This window comes from Suncus etruscus, chromosome 2 (genome assembly GCF_024139225.1).
Source record: "Suncus etruscus isolate mSunEtr1 chromosome 2, mSunEtr1.pri.cur, whole genome shotgun sequence".
Taxonomy (NCBI): Eukaryota; Metazoa; Chordata; class Mammalia; order Eulipotyphla; family Soricidae; genus Suncus; species Suncus etruscus.
Genome location: NC_064849.1, coordinates 119,879,142 through 119,895,660, shown reverse-complemented (window position 1 = coordinate 119,895,660; position 16,519 = coordinate 119,879,142). Strand labels below are relative to the sequence as shown.

The 16,519-nt window shown below is 39.8% G+C and overlaps 1 protein-coding gene and 1 long non-coding RNA gene across 2 annotated transcripts in view; one reads left to right on the top strand and one right to left on the bottom strand.

Annotated features, from left to right (window-relative positions):
* The window catches only part of LOC126001558 (uncharacterized), a 998,123-nt gene that overhangs the window by 314,017 nt on the left and 667,587 nt on the right, over positions 1-16,519 (top strand). The gene's annotated exons all lie outside the window — the stretch shown is intronic.
* ZSWIM6 (zinc finger SWIM-type containing 6) overlaps positions 125-16,519 on the bottom strand; it is a 211,819-nt gene continuing 195,424 nt past the window's right edge. Inside the window, exons 10-14 of the mRNA XM_049768750.1 lie at positions 10,917-11,052; positions 6,399-6,556; positions 5,589-5,752; positions 3,520-3,601; positions 125-987 (exon numbers count right to left, since the gene is read on the bottom strand). Of these exons, the coding sequence (XP_049624707.1) occupies positions 125-987; positions 3,520-3,601; positions 5,589-5,752; positions 6,399-6,556; positions 10,917-11,052 (1,403 nt within the window). The remainder of the gene's footprint in view (positions 988-3,519; positions 3,602-5,588; positions 5,753-6,398; positions 6,557-10,916; positions 11,053-16,519) is intronic.

The window sequence follows — 16,519 nt, the reverse complement described above, 5'->3', positions numbered from 1 at the left end:
CTATACACATATAATACCGGTGTGGCTCTGTTCTTTAAGTTAAAAAGGGTACAAAGGCAGGCTCAAGTAAAAACAAACCATCCCTCCCATCCCCGCCCCCCCCACCCCACTCATACAAGTTTTATCAACCAAACCTCTCCCGAACCAACATCATCAGTTTCTTTTTGCCTTTGTAGATTTGTTTCAGGTTGTCAATAAATTGTGTAAACTGAATATGTCCATCATGCGCCATTAGGAAGGTCTCTCGGGCCTTGCTGAGGAACTCTATAAACTCACTGTAGTGTCGAGGACTGATGTGTGTGAGTCGCGAGTGCGTGGTATTGATGTAGGCCCCGATCGTGGCATCCAAGAGTTGCCGCAAGGGGGCTTTGTCCAGTGACATGAGCTTACCAGAGTTCCTCCTTCCGTGAAGTCCCACCATGCCAGGGGTGGTCAGAGTGCACCTGCGCAAAATGTCTGACAGTACCGTTGCACACTTGACACTCTTGACCACCAGAGGTATTATAGCTGCAAGCTCATTTTTGCCAAGGGAGTGGCTTAGCGCACAGGCCCACAAAACATCATTAATGGCAGGGTGTGTGTCCTGATTGTAGCTCAGGTTGAGATGGGTCATGGCCAGGGTGGCCAGCTTATAGGCCCTCATAGGGTACCCACGATGCTCCATGTACCGTGCTATCGTAAAGAGCTGGGTGTAGCTCATGCCGGTGGTAGCAGCGTCAAGGACAATTTGGTAGGCCGTCTCAAAAGCTATGTGATCCTTTTCACACAGGGTCAGTGCGGACAGGGCACAGTTCTGAGGGTCCTTCATGGCGCACTGCAACGCGAGTGTCCGGGCACTGCTGGCCAGCTTTTCCTGTTGGTGGCAGTCCAGGTGCAGACGAACAATGGTGCTATTGGACATCACAGTGGTGGCAACTATGCTCGTAGCCTCAGTGGGCGTGAAGAGGGTGAACCAGCTCTGCATAATGCTGTCCAAGGCATAAACACCTATAAGGAACAGGAAGTCTCATTACTGTCAGGGATGATCCCCAGAGGTCTTGCCTACTTCCAATTTTATAATCAACACTTTCATTGTTAACCATCAGATGGCCTGAGCTAGGCCAGAAAATCCTGTAAGTGAATGTCACTATGGGCGACCTTTCTGAATACGGTTATTATAGATGGTTATTCAATGAAACGCCTGGAAAGAACATGAACTTCCTGTGATAAAGAACTAATCCTCTTGGTAGCTGGTATTTGCACTCTGCTGCCTGCCTTCTCAGACAATGGCTACTTACTAATGAGTTTTAGTTCACTGGGGCCTCCTGTCAGTTACCTGCTAAAAAGCCTGTGTGTCAAGGACCAAAGTATAGTGGGTAGAGTGCTTGCTCTGTATGTAACCAACCTGGGTTTGGTTCCCAGCACCTAATTCAAGCCCATGAGGAATGAACCTTGAGCACAGGACCAGGAGAATGCTAGAGCACCACCTGGGTGTAGCCCTAAACAAAGCCCTGGGAAAACTACAACCTTCACCAAAATGGAGTTTTAATGTGGTATGTTTTTATGTAAGTTTGAAGTACACACAATACTAAAGGATTAAGACATACAAAGCATAGGGATATGTGACCCATAATCAAGAGAAAAAAGTCAACTGAAGCTGACATATATATGACTAAGATATTAGATATGGTTAAAAAGGTCTTATGTTGGAACTCGAGCGGTGGCACAAGTGGTAAGGCATCTGCCTGTGCATGCTAGCCTAGGACAGACCGCGGTTCGATCCCCGTGTCCCAAATGGTCCCACAAGCCAGGAGCGATTTCTGAGCACATTGTCAGGAGTAACCCCTGAGCAACACGGGTGTGGCCCCAAACCAAGACAAAACAAAAAGGTCTTATGTTAACCATTAATCATTTTAAAGTGCACAAATTCAATGTGCCTCAGTTTAGGAAGTCTGAAATAAGAGTAGTTTAACAAGAAAGTGCTTAACCTCAGAGAAGAGAGGTATTTAATCTTGATATGGGGAGAGAAGTTGTGTGACAGTTCTTAAATTAGTATTAACTCAGTGTTACTTTACTAAAGCAGCACTTCAATAACCCACATATAACTTGTATACTGTCACGTTTCCTTTTTCCAAAATCATCTAGATATGTAAATCCTTTTCTGATGCAAATGGGAGGACAGAGTATAACTAGTATTATTTCTTTTTTTGGGGGGGGGATCACACCCGGCAGCGCTCAGGGGCTACTCCTGGCTCTGTGCTCAGAAATCACTCCTGGCAGGCATAGGGCACCTTATGGGATGCTGGGATTCGAACCACAGTCCATCCTGGATCAGCTGCTTACAAGGCAAACGCCTTACCATTGTGCTATCTCTCCGGCCCACTAGTATTATTTCTAACAGTCCCTCTATCTTGCTTGTGCCAATATTCCTGTTGAGACTTAAGTTTTCCTTTTGTGATAATTTGCTGCTGCACAGGAGTGGCTGGTCTCATAGACTAAACTGATGAAGAACTAGGGGATCTTACCCAACAGTAAGCCTGACCAAAGTACTACAGTGGTCATTTTCAGCTGGACAGCATGGTACATGCCCCCAGAAGACAAAGGAAAAGAGCTTATAAAACAAAACAAAACAAAACAAAAAACCTCAATGCAGGGCTGGAGCAGTGGTAGTGAGTTTGCCTTGCATGTGCTGACTCAGGACAGAACTTGGTTCAATCTCCAATATCTTGTACAAAACCCCAAGACAGGAGCGATTTCTGAGCACATAGCCAGGAGTAACTCCTGAGTGTCCCCTGGTGTGTCTCCTACCCCCAAATAAAAACTCAATGCAACGAGGCGTTTTTGTTTTTGTTTTTTTTTTTACTTTTTGGGTCATACCTGGCAGCGCTCAGGGGTTTACTCCTGGTTCTGTGCTCAGAAATTGCTTCTGGCAGGCTCAGGGGACCAAATGGGATGCCGGGATTCAAACTACTGTCCTCTGCATGCAAGCCAAACACCCCTACCACCATACCATCTCTCGGGTCCCTGAGGCAATTTTTTATTTTCTTTAAGACCAACTGAGTGGCTAAGCTCATCTGAGGTTAGTTTCAAACATGATTTCAAGAGCTGGTGATGTAGCTCAGCAGTAGAGCGCTTGGGTTCGATTCCCAACACCACAAATAAACAGAAACAAAAATCAAAGTAAGATTCATTCTGGAACTCTCTAATATACAACTGCAAACTTGATTCTCAAAAAACAAAGTCACTATTAAACAAATCTGGAGTATGACAGAACAACCAAATCGTAAGTCGCTACACAGTGACTTAGTCATTTTAAACAAGAGTAGAGCCCACAATTGCACAAGCACAGCCTGAAAGAGCAGCAATGGATGTGTATTACAGGAAGGAGGGAGTGTGGGAAAGGGAAGCCTCAAGTTACTAACAGAGGCAGAGAAGCCTCGTAGAAACCAAGAAAGAGTGCAAATGTTCTTGAATTTCTAAATGACATGTAAATCGGACCACAAAGCCCTTGGGAGAGTTCCTACACTGGAGTTCACATACCCACTTCAGTAGCACAGGTTACTAGCCACCTCACCATCTCTCTCCGCCGCCAGTTTAAGGTTGACAATGTCATTCGCATAACCTACAAAGACAAGATAACAAAAGGTTTGAGATATATATTGCCAGTCTGTAGAAAATGTAAACAACCCATCCCAAAGAATATACTACTAGGCATTATCACTACTGCCAGAAGGATAGAGTTGTTATACAGCAAAGAACCCTGCATATGAATTTGGACTTATCCCTAACTCCTCTAGCTGGCAGTGCCCCAAAGGGAGTGTGTGTACAGGATGCAAATCTAAACACACCGGGCAGAGGCAGCATTCCAACCATGGCACTCAACTGCTTTTCTCATCAGCAAAATAAGAGGGTTAGACGGGATCATTTCACAATGCTACCAGTTCATGGTTCTAGAGTTTGGAAGCTTTTAATGAATTAATTTTGACCAGGACCTCTTGAGGTTGGCTAAAGGCCTTTCTTTATTGGAGGGGAGTGGAGAAAGTATAGGAATATGCTTAACTTGAAATGCTGGTCAACTAGGATTCAATCCCCAGCACCTGCCAGCATATGGTTCTCCTAGCAGTAAGCCCTGTCTGAGTTGATGTGGGTAAGGTCCTCAAACGACATAAAATTGTTTTATTTTTTTGAGGGCCTATAAGGATATCTACAGTTAGCTATATACTGTTATCACACATTATTATTATAGATAAAATGAATTTAAAGCAGGTGTGGTGTAGAGAAAATTAGGAAATCATGACTTAAACCAATTATTTAGTCATTCCTCCATTTTCTCATGTTTATGACAATAGCTCCAAAATCATCTTTGGCATCATTAGTAGGCTAATTTGATTTTTACTCTCTAGAGAAAGTTTCCAAGATAAAATTATCTATCTATTCCTACTTCTCTCATTTAAAAATATCAGAACATCTAGGGAAATACTACTACTAAAGTCTTGGGAAAGGTCAAGTGGGATTCATTACTGGATCCTAGATAAGAAATAAGGTAGGGACAGGTTCTATGTAATCTGCAAAGAAAGTCTGTTAGTAAAAATCCAAATAACTAGAAAGTGTGTTTATGGTTCTTCCTGGATCAAATAAATAGTAGGGCATTGATAACAAAAATAATTTTTAAAAAGAAATTTCTAAAAGTCATGTATAGCTAGCTTGAATACAATCACATGCACTCCTGCTTCAATTAGACAGATAGATGCATTCAAATATTTCTTTAAAATATGTTTATAATACCTTTAATGCTTATGTTTTTGATTTTTGAATTAATGCACCACTATCACTATCAATGTGTTCTAAAACAACCAACTTTTGAAAATGTATCAATCACTGTAGGGAGAATCTAGATCTGCAAAACAAGATTAATCCTCTACAAAAGCCCTGTATTCACCATACTTTAGATAATTAAAAATAAAAATCTTCACTGCTTTTTATGTTGACAGAAATTTCCTAAGAATGGAAACAAAACTTTAGTTCCTGGTTTACACAGTAATCATTTAAGAAACAATAAGGAAATCAAGGTCTACCTGGACTAACTAAAAGTGTCCTTGCTGATTATGTGAGCAGGTCTGCCTTCTCCAAGCCTGGCAAAATAAGTCCTCCCTTATCAGTTTCTCAAGGGCAGAAATAGAAGCCAAAAACTGCCCATTCATTAGGAAAATGCAAGCATCAATAAAAATTCACACTTCCTCTAAAAATTAATGCAAACAATGAAATCTTTATTACACAGGGTAGTTTTTACTTGTCTTTTACTAGTAATAATTCTTTATCAGTAAAGGAGAAACCGTGTTATCAAGGCTGTAAATCAGGAATAAAAATTTTATTGAAGACACAGCTAGAGCTTCTAAATGTACAAGTTCCTGCATCTGAGTCAGTAGTCTAGTTCAGATGGGAATGAGCATAGGTCTGAAGCAGTGCTCTCCTGGGCTCTAACAGATTTGTGCTCCAAAGACCATTTACCTGCACTAAAAAAATCCAAAGCAACAAATAAAAACAACCCTAAGATATTGTCTTTATTTAACAGTCTTTGGTTCCCCAAGGAAAGACCACCAGTCATGTACCTGCAGGCCCAGCTCCAGAGACACTTTCAAAAGAGTGATGTCTGGCAAACTGTCCATGAGAGTTGCTATTTTAAATGCATCTTGGGCAAGCTTGAAGATGTGGGATGAGGAGTGAATGTTTTTCTGGATAGATTCTAATACTGTTTCCAGTCTCCGAACATCTCCTGCAATGAAAAGGGAAAATGAAACCAAATCAAAACAAGGGAACACAAAGAAGAATGCAACCACAACTACACACACACACACATGCACATTAGCGTGTGTGTGCACGCGCACACATACACAGAAGATGGAAAAAAATATAAAATACCAATTAATTTACCTGGAATGTTTCATAGATGGTGCAGATGTTCCAATTAAGTGTGTTTGGAATCATTGCAATGTCTATATAAATAATCTCAGCTCGACAAAAGGATACACTAAGACACACCCTTAATGACCCAAAGCACTTATGAACTAGAAACAATATGAGCTAGAAAGAGCTCTCCTACTTCTTATTAATGTATTTTTGGGTGACTACTTTAGGGAGAACTTAAACTTTTGATTTGCTTCTGAATTTCCAATCATATCTTACTTACATGGCACAGTAACTAAATTTGAGCACAAGTTTAATGGTGTTCAAATGAGGAAAAATTCCAGGCTCAAATGAGTAAGCACCTATTTTGCCTCATAAGATAACATTCATAGGATCTCTTTCAACCTGACATTAAGAATTTAATAGAAAACAAGACCCTTAAATACAGTGAAATAACAATATCAACAACAAAACCAACTAATAAAATAACTATGAGATTCAAATTAATCCAATACCTTTGGCTGCAGTTAACATGGTGGATGCCAGCTCACACTGCTGGGATTCTATGTGGCTTAGAGTGAACCAACGAGGGTATCGGTTGGGAACAACTGATGCAATGTGGTGTGGGCGGGTGAGGTCTCCCGTTGGAGCAGTAGATTCCAATACTAGTAACCTGTAATGAGAAGACACAGCAGGTGGTTTTTAGCTTTACTTGTCTCTCACTTTGGCTACTAGGACTGGCCAGAAGCCAGAGAAGTGGGTAGGTGCTGGGAGAATTTGTTCAGTTCCTGAGTGCAGGAAGTACTAGTACAGCTATACTCTGATTCTAGATGCCAAAAGCTCCTCGCTAATTACTCATTACCAAAATATATGAAATTTCCTTTCTTAAGCATAATTAAGAAAATTACAAAACTAAAAGGAAAGATCACAATGAATTTTAAACTCAAGTCTTGATCTCTCCCACTTTAAAATTTCTCAGTCATATCATCATTAAAAACTAAAGATTAAAGAAAACTAATAATGAAGTATTTAAAATTGGGATTACAATAATCAGGGAATCAATATATCCGATATAAGTTTAATTTATTAAAACACAAAGAGGGAAAAGTTAAACTGATTTCCTCTCCACACAGCCATATTTTCTGCAGAATTAGTTTCTGTTTACTACTTCAGGAAATCATTGTCAGAATAGGTTTCAGTGAGATGAATGTAAATGATACAAGTCCCTTGATCATTTTGCATAAATTCAGTGTGATTTCTGATTTCAATCCTCCCCTCCCCATCAGGTTTTGGGACACACCCAGCTGTGCTCAGCTTGGTCATTGTAAAGCTAGTGTCCTATCTGCTGTACTACCTCTATAGTCATCAATTTCAATCTTTGATAAAAAAATGTTTAAAAAAATAAGAACATTTATTGAAAAGAAAGTACATTTTAGGATTTCTTCTAAATTAAGCACTAAAGAGATTAGCACCAGCTATAATTAAAACAAACAAACAACTTTACACTCATCAACACTGACCTTCACTCAAACACATCAGTGTTATTAGAACCTGGGAGCCAAGAGGAATTAGAATTAGTAGGGTGAAAGTGTGCTGCTAACCAAAGGCTCTACCAGGAGTAGTTATCACTCCAGTAAGCCAAATGCCTCATCCTCTTTTCCTCTTAACTGGTGACAAAGATGTCAACATTCGAGGGTGTAAGCAGGCAATTAAGAAGCAAGAAACCTGGCCAGACTGCTTCTGAGCATTTAAAAAAAGCACAACGTTCCTGGGTCACAGGCAGATCTCTCCTGTGTTGTTGTAGAGGAAACTAGTCAACATCCCTGGATTGATGGGGAAAAAGCTCAGGATGCTTTTCCTTCATCCCTGTCCTACTTTTCCAGGGTCAAGATAGTTCAAGCAAGTTCCATGATTGTCTCTTTTTTCCTGTGCCCAAGTGCCTTGAAGTCCCCTATGAGATCACAATATCCCCCTTCGACAACAATCTTGTGGCTCTAATAGTAGTTACAAGAATAAAGGGTGAAAACAACTTGCCTGTGTCTTGCTAGTATCTTTAGCAAAGATAAGTGAGTTTTGAGTGTAGCGAGTAGTAGATAAGCCAGAACCACAGAGCAGCTTTGTGTTATTTTACCCTTACTCTGTTCACTGGCTGTAGCAATGGAATTTTGTGGCACCTTAATTATTTAGTAGAGCAAGGAAATCGTCCTATTAAAATAGGAGTAGGATCTTTAGGACCTAAGAAAGTAGAGAGCTGACTTTGTTTCTTCAGATGACAACTTGCAAAAATGGTTAAGAAAGTCACCAAACTGTAGTGGAAAAAACACACATAAGTGATTTAAAATTTTTTCTTGTGGGTACTTTCACTGATGTTAGCTATGAATTTTACTGTAAAAATGAACTTGTGAGGCTTCTCTAATAATTAATAAAATATCACTGTGTCAAAGAAAGAAGATCAAATTAAAGGATGCTACATTCAACACACGCACATAACTCACTTTTTTGGGGGGTCAAACCCAGCAACGCTCAGGGTCCTGAAATCTCTCCTGGCAGGCATGGGGGACCATATGGGATGTTGGGATTCAAACCACAATCAGATAGCTTGCAAGGCAAACGCCCTATTGCTGTGCTATCTCTCAGGCCCACATTTTTATTTTTAAGGTGTGTGTGTCTTGGGCTGCACCCAACTGTGCCCAGAGGTTATACTTGGCTCTGAACTAAGGATTTGCTCCTCGCTCAGGGGTCCATAATTTGTGTTGAGGATCAAACCTGGGTCAGCATGTGCAAAGTAACCCTGTTCTATATCTTGACACACACACACACACACACATCCATAATTGGTGTTGAGGATCAAACCTGGGTCAGCATGTGCAAAGTAACCCTGTTCTATGTCTTGACAGACACACACACACCTTATCATCACTGCAAACAAAAGAGGTATCTTAAGACATTCAAAGTACTTGGTACTGTCATATACATAAGGTTTTGTCTCTAAATCCATACAGAAATTATAGACAGAATCCCTGATGAAAAGCCTTTATAAAAATCAAAGTGTGTATGTGTGTGTGTGTGTGTGTGTGTGTGTGTGTGTGTGTGTTCTGCATTGAGGAATCATTCCTGGGTCATGATGAAGAAACCATGTAGCACGTGTGTGTGTGTGTGTGTGTGTGTGTGTGTGTGTGTGAATCATTCCTGGGTCATGATGAAGAAACCATGTAGCGTGTGTGTGTGTGTGTGTGTGTGTGTTGGTTCTGCGCTGAGGAATCATTCCTGGGTCATGATAAAGAAACCATGTAGGGAGCTGGGGACAGACTTGGAGTTGACCATGTGTAAGACAAATAAATGCCTTATCCACAGTATTATTGCTTTGGTACAAGTACCTCATTTTTAGCACACTAGTCTTTAGGTGATTATAATGAGGTCTAATTTGCACTTTGCATTAGAAACATAAACACAGGAGTGTTTGTAGATAGAGGCTTTCGAATTAGTACTCATATATCTCAATTGGTTTCCCTTGGGTTTGTTTCTCCATTGCCTTCTCATTTGGCTTTTCCCTTCCACTTGGGGGTGGGCTCTGTTATGATCTCAATAAAGGCTACTCAGGAGGCCTGAGCTGAGAGCTGCCATTTAGGCTCATGGTTCCATGTTGAGAGGTGACTTGGCTTGTGGGTGAACAGCTTGCAGTGTGAGTTTCTTGCCTGCTAAACATTCCTAACTGTGTGGATTATTTATTGTGGGGAATTGTTACCGGACCAGCGTTTCTTGTCCTACCTGGATAGGAGGCAAGGGATTCCCTCTCCCTCCCCCTCCCCATTCAACAAGTGTTATTAAAAAAGAAAAGGGCTGGCCCGAGCAATAGCGGTAAGGCGTTTGCCTTACATGCAGCCAACACAGATGGACCCCGGTTTGATTCCCAGCATCCTGTATGGTCCCAAGCCTGCCAGGAGTAACTCCTGAGCACCTCTAGGTGTGACCCCCCCAAAAAAAAAAGAGGGCTTTATGCTTTAAGATAGGAAGATTGAACAAAACAATAATATTGGTATATCTTTATAGAAAGAAATAATCCCTAAATTAATGGCAGATAGTTTCAGACCCTTAAATTTGAATAGAATACATATGAAGTTAAAAATAAAATCTCCCCCCACCTAATCTTGATGTCTAAATATTTATGAAGGAGCCAGGAATGTGGCTTTAGTGACAGAATGCATTCCTTGCATATACAAGGACCTGGATTCGATTCCTTGGTACCACATTGTACCCTCCTCTACTCAGATGAAAGCCTGGTGGTCCAAGTAGCCAGTTATGGCAGTGAATACCTACCCCAGAACCACCAATCCCTCAAAGCTAGAAAACATTCACCAAAAATACATTTGTGATTAAAAAGAAATTATTACTTAGGGAGCTGGCTTTTAAAAAGATAGTGAAAACAGGTTAGCGGCAGAGAAAACTTATTGTTACTCTTGGGCAGGAGGGACTGAGGACAGGAGGGACTGAGGAGAAAACGAAAGTGGAAGTGGCCATGGGATCCCTGACGATGCCTCCTCCCTTCTCAGGAGGCAGAATCATGCTCTAGCTGAACACCAAGTGCTTTGGTGAACGGGGGCCACTTTCCCACCCTAGACACAACGTGAAATTACAGTGAGGGAGATGAAGAATTCCCTCAATTATGCTCAATTGAGTATATTTATTTAAACTATTTTTAAAACCTGATTATGTTTAAAACAGCTGTTTTGGAAAGATGATAACATTTGTACTGAAACCGTTATCTCTTCTCATTGCATACTCACAATGTTGTAGAAGAAAACCACAATGAGATGAGTATGACAACAATCAAGGATACAATGTTTTCCTTACTTTAAAACAAGGACAAAACAAAAAGAAAACAAACAATAAAACCCTATCAACCAACAAGTGCATAATTTTTGTAAATTTTCTACTTCCTACTAGAAATATGAATGAATGAATGAGAAGTCAGTTAATAGTCACTCACTGGGGAACTGTGACTACCCCTGCCCAGCTGGGCCGTTGGTACATACCGCATTGCTCTCAGTGCAATTTTGTATGCCAATTCAGCATCATGAGGTAGGAGAGAGGTGAAGAGATACTTGGCAAATGTGTGCATTGGAACACTCTCCCGATGGATTATTTCGCCTAAACCACTATATGGTCCAGCTGTGGAAAGAGAGCATACACATTTTATGTTCCTTTAAAGAGGAAATGAACATCAACACTTCTTTTCACATGCATTTTAAAATTTGAATGCAATGCTATAATATACAAAAACTGATTCTAAGTGACACAAAGGAACACAATTATTAGTCAAAGATGAATCTAGAGAGTGTGGTTTTGATGGTAAATTCATTTCAAGAATAAATACACCCAACTGTACCAGAGCAAAAATGAGAATCACAGAACTAAAGAAAAGTGCCTTTTTACAATATAACTGCTTCAGAGAAATGGATCCTCTAAATTTTAAACATAATTGCAAAACATGAAAAATAAACATCTAGAATTGCACATGCTTAACTATGGAAGCATCTTTTGAACCCAACAGTCTTACTCACAGGCAAGTGAGAGAAGAGAGAGAGGAGGGAAGAGGAGGGAAGGAGATGAGAGCTATCTCAAAGGGAAAAGGAGGGAATTCAATATAAATATCAACAGAAAGATTCTAAGCATATTTGCTTAAAAGCAATATAAAAAGCATATGTGCTTTTTGCTAAAATAATTTATTCTCAGAAAGTAATTAATAAAAAAAGATTTGCTTTTTACCATAGGCAAAAGAAAGTGAAAAAGGAAATAAACAGATATCTACCAATCTGGGTGTGCCAAAAAAATAAGTTTAAAAAAATATATTTAAGCTATCAAGATTCATTTCTTCATAAGTTACAACAGGTTTGGTGATAGGGCTGACTTCCCTAGCTAAGTCGGCATCCTTTCTGCATCCTGTCTAGAAGGGCAATGCATACGTTAAAAATAAATTCGAAAGGAAACCACAGTGTTTAAGTTCAATCATGTTTCACTGATGTGCTCTGAGGTTTAGTTACTGCAAAAGTGCCGAAGTGTTCAATAAATTGGTTTCCATGTCACCAGAGTAACATTTTGTTTCATGTCACCTAGAACTATATATAAGCCATGACAACACTATTCAAAGAACATAATACACTTTTCTTCTGTGAGAAAATTCCATTCAAAAATTTTCTCCTGCAAATTCTACATTCTCTGTTTCAGAATGCAAGAAATAAATGTAGTTCAGAAAAAAATATGGTGAGATGTTACTAAACTAGGACTTGGGTGGAATCATGATACAGTCTATAGATAATAGACGTAAGAACTTCATTTTGTAATTCATATTTTAAGTGATTCATGAGTTTGTATGGAGAAAAGCATACAAACTATACTTTGTTTTTACCACGAGTCAACTGAAATGCATCTTACGGTTTTTTAAAATCAAATCTATTCATCTCCTTAAAACATTAAAAATGTTTTAGTGATTTGAATTTATGCAAAAGTTTATAGAGTACTGTAGTTTTGAGGCCAGATTAATAATAATGTGAACTCAATGTTTGTATTTCCTGCCCCAATACGTAGTGTGAATCTCCAACTCCCAGTGTAACTGTATTTGGAGAAAGAGCCTTTGTGGAACTAATAAATGTTAAATGAGGGCACAGATCCAATGGGATTACAAGGAGATATTATAAAGACAATGTCCTTACAAGCAGACATCAGAAAACTCTTTTCTCTTTCTGCTGTGTGCAGAAAAAGGAAAAGAGTAACCATCTACCAATCAGAAGAGGGCTCTCTTATCAGGAAAAAAAATTGGTCTATCCAGTCTCCAGAACAATAAGAGAAATATTTGCTTTATAAGCTACAGTGTGTAGTTTTTGGTTATTGCACTCTGAGTAGACTAAGATAACTGAATTTGGATTAACCAGGTGCCACCCCACTCAGTATATGCCTTGTTACTCACTGGTTGGAAACATCTTTGAATGAAGCACCTTGGATTGGTGTTTAGACCACTTCACTTGTTCTCCGTCCACCCCAGGGTGTGATCTGGTTCTTCCTAATGAAAATTCTGGGTCTCAGGAAAAAGCTCTCTTGCTTTCTGGCTTTCCTCTCCTGAGCTACCTGCTTCTTTTTTTTTTTTTAAATTAATATCTTTATTTAAACACCTTGATTACAAACATGATTATGGTTGGGTTTCAGTCATGTAAAGAACACCCCCCTTCACCAGTGCAACATTCCCATCACCAATGAAGGCAGAAGGCTTGTGATTTGGAATTCCTGAACCCGTTTCAATTCTCCCCCGTTCAGTGTGTGTGGATTATTTCCTGCATTGCTGTTTGCAATGCTGTCTATAAAGTCTTCAGCTCTCTCTTCTTCACTGCCTGCTTCTGTTCTGCATGAGGGGGACACCTCTGCTACCATGAGTGGTGGGGTAGCTGGGAGAGGCTGGGGGATGAATGACAGAACCTGTGTTGATTGGGAGCATACTGGCTACCTTTCATTGTCACCCCACCAGTTCTGGATACATTAGTAGCCTTTGGACCCCTCTCTCCTCTCAACAAACTCCACAGTCTCCCTATCTCCAATGCTACACAGAAGTTTCCTGGGATTCTTAATAGCTATCCAGTGAACAAACGTTTTCTTTGGTGTTATTTCTGTTGATAAATCGTAACCTTCCAGACATCAAACCATTTGAGTGTCCAGGATTTGGACTACCAGTATTGACTTGTACCTCTGACTCCTGGCTTGGGGCACAGGTGTATCTCTCTGGTTAAGCTGTTTTCAGACTACCGTTGATAGCCAGTTAATCATCCTTCGGAGATGGGGGGGGGTCCCTCTCTGGTTTAGTACCAGTACTGAATGATAAATTCAGGTCCCTATTTGGGCATCATCTGAGAGGGAAGCCTCAGTTCCAAGACCAGAAGAACATGGAGACACAGTTCTGGAAGCAAACACTGATACAGGAAATAATCCACACACACTGAAGGGTGTGTGTGTAAAGTGGATTCAGGAATTCCAACACGCAAACTCCTAAGAAGCAGGTACCCCAGCAGAGGGAAGTCGAAAATGCAAGAAAGCATTTTTCTGAGACCTGGGAATTTCATTAGGAAGAACCAGATCACAACCTGGGGTGGAGAACAAGTGGTCTAAACACCAAGGTGCTACATTCAAAGATGCTTCCAGCCAATGAGTAACAAGTTCTATATTGAGTGGAGTGGCACCCAGTTAATCCCACAATCTCTTTTTCCTATGAACTTAATTACAGCAAATCTTAACTCTTCTATCTCCTTTATTCCAATGTTTTCTTTAATTCCATTGTTATTTTTTAGTATTATGTAGAGAAACCAAGATGCACATTGAATATTTTGTTTTAATGCTTTCGAGCAAGTAAAGCATTGCCAGATACCCAATACTAAAGTATGGATTGGTGGAGTTGGAGAGATAATACAGCAATAAGGTGCTTGCCTTTTATGCAGTTGATCCAGATTCCACTAGATTGGACTGGCAACCCATATAGTTGTCCCGAGCCCACCACAAGTGATCTCTAAGTACAGATGGTTGTGACAAAAAAGTGTGGATTGATAATCAGTCAAAACTGTGAACTCCAGGGTACTGAGTAATGAAAAACTACTATGTATACTATGTTCTCCAAAAGTGTTTTTCCAATATACCAGAAGAGATTAAGTCCTCTTTTTCAGACACTGAAGAGTATGAGAACTCAACTGACCTAAGAATTCACAGAATTCTGAAAAATTTGATATTCCAGTACCATCAACTTGGTCATAGATTTCTCTTATACAGTTCACTGAAATGACAGCACCCCTTGTCAGACACAATTCTCACAGAAATGTTTAATGAGAGGGGAAGAATCAACTTATTAAAGACTAAGACAAAGTTATCTAATATTCATTAGCAAAGAAAATGAAGACATGTAATAAGATGCATGATAAACAGGTGACAAAGAAGAATCCACTCTGAAAAGTACCATCATCGCTTATCCTCACTTTATCACAATAGAAACCAGAAGTCAGTTACTAAGATAGACAGTAATGGCATAAAAATGTTTGTGGCTGACTCCTTACATCAAAGGGAACTCTACAGGAGGAAATGAAAAGAAAATGAAAGAACTGAGATCATTTGGAATTTGCCAAAACACTTTCCTTTCTAAAAGGGTCCAGGAAAAACAACAAAGAACTTCAAAAAAGTACTGTAAATAGCTAAAATTAAAATTTTTTAACCAAAATTAAAGATGTAATTCAAAACATTATTTCTTTAAAATATGTCTTTAAGGGGGCTAGCACAGTGGTAGGGCATTTGCCTTGCATTCAGCAGACCCAGGATGAATGGTGATTAAAATCCCAGCATCCCATATGGTCTCTGGAGCCAGCCAGGAGCCTGAGTGCTGCCGCCAGGTATGACCCAAAAACCAAAACCCAAAAATACTGAAATAAATGTTTGGTGAAGATTTCTTGTAAATCTTTTGCTAGAAAAACAAAAGTAGTTTTGACATATTTTCTCTAAATTCCTTCCCCATATGTAATACATCTAGAAGTAAGATGAAAATATTATATATACACTGGGAATTGTCTAATCACAGGTAATTCCATGAACACACATATCATCTTCAGAGAACAAAAATGTTTTGGAGGATCTTCTGAAGCAGAACTCAGGAGGCGTAGGGACATCTATTGGACAGTCTCGACCTACTGGAACAGTGGTTCAAAAGCACTTCAAAGAATACAGTGCTGCTAGGGCCCTGTGGGGGTCATCCAAGGAGTGCATAGAGCCTTCAGGGCAACACGCAGCAATACCTGGGGTGGGGCATGTGATACTGGGACCAATCCAGGACCAGCCACATGCAAAGCACACACTTTATGCTCTGTACTTCTTTACTAGCACAATAGAAACCACTGTTAGATATCACCTAACTGAGCAAAAGATTAGGCAGGAAAAAAAAGTTCTAGACCAAATTTATTAGGTACTTTGAATTTTCCCTTAGAGATCCTATGAAAAAAAAATTTTGTTTTGTTTTTGGGTCACACCCGGTGACGCTCAGGGGTTAATTCCTGGTATGTGCTCAGAAATCGCCTGGCTTGGGGAACCATATGGGATACCACGGGATCAAACCACAGTCCTTCTTAGGTCAGCCGCATGTAAGGCAAACAACTTCCACTGTGCCATGTTCCACCCTGAGATCCTATGAAAATTTTAACTTGGCCCTGTGTCTATTAGAAATAATTATTTAGCACAGTAGAAATCTACTTTAGCTGCTTCAGACCTTTGTAACCAAATGCAAATAACATATGAAACTCAGAATCAAGTAATAGCCAGTAATTTGGAGGAATGTCAACCAATTTCTTTTCTATTTATTGATATAAGTAAAAAGAAATAAGGCTACCAGCAGTAGTAACTCACAAATATTAAACCTGAATTTAACTCAGGAACAACACAGCTTTAAATAAATAAAAAGATTTTGTCAAATCCCATGGCACTAACTAGTTCACTTTTAATAGGCCACGCTATAACCACTGAAGTGAAATGATAGAAATCTAAATATCTGTACTTTTTAAAATGAACTAACACTAGATTCCGTATAATTTCCATGTCTACGACATTCAGTGAACATACCAATTGG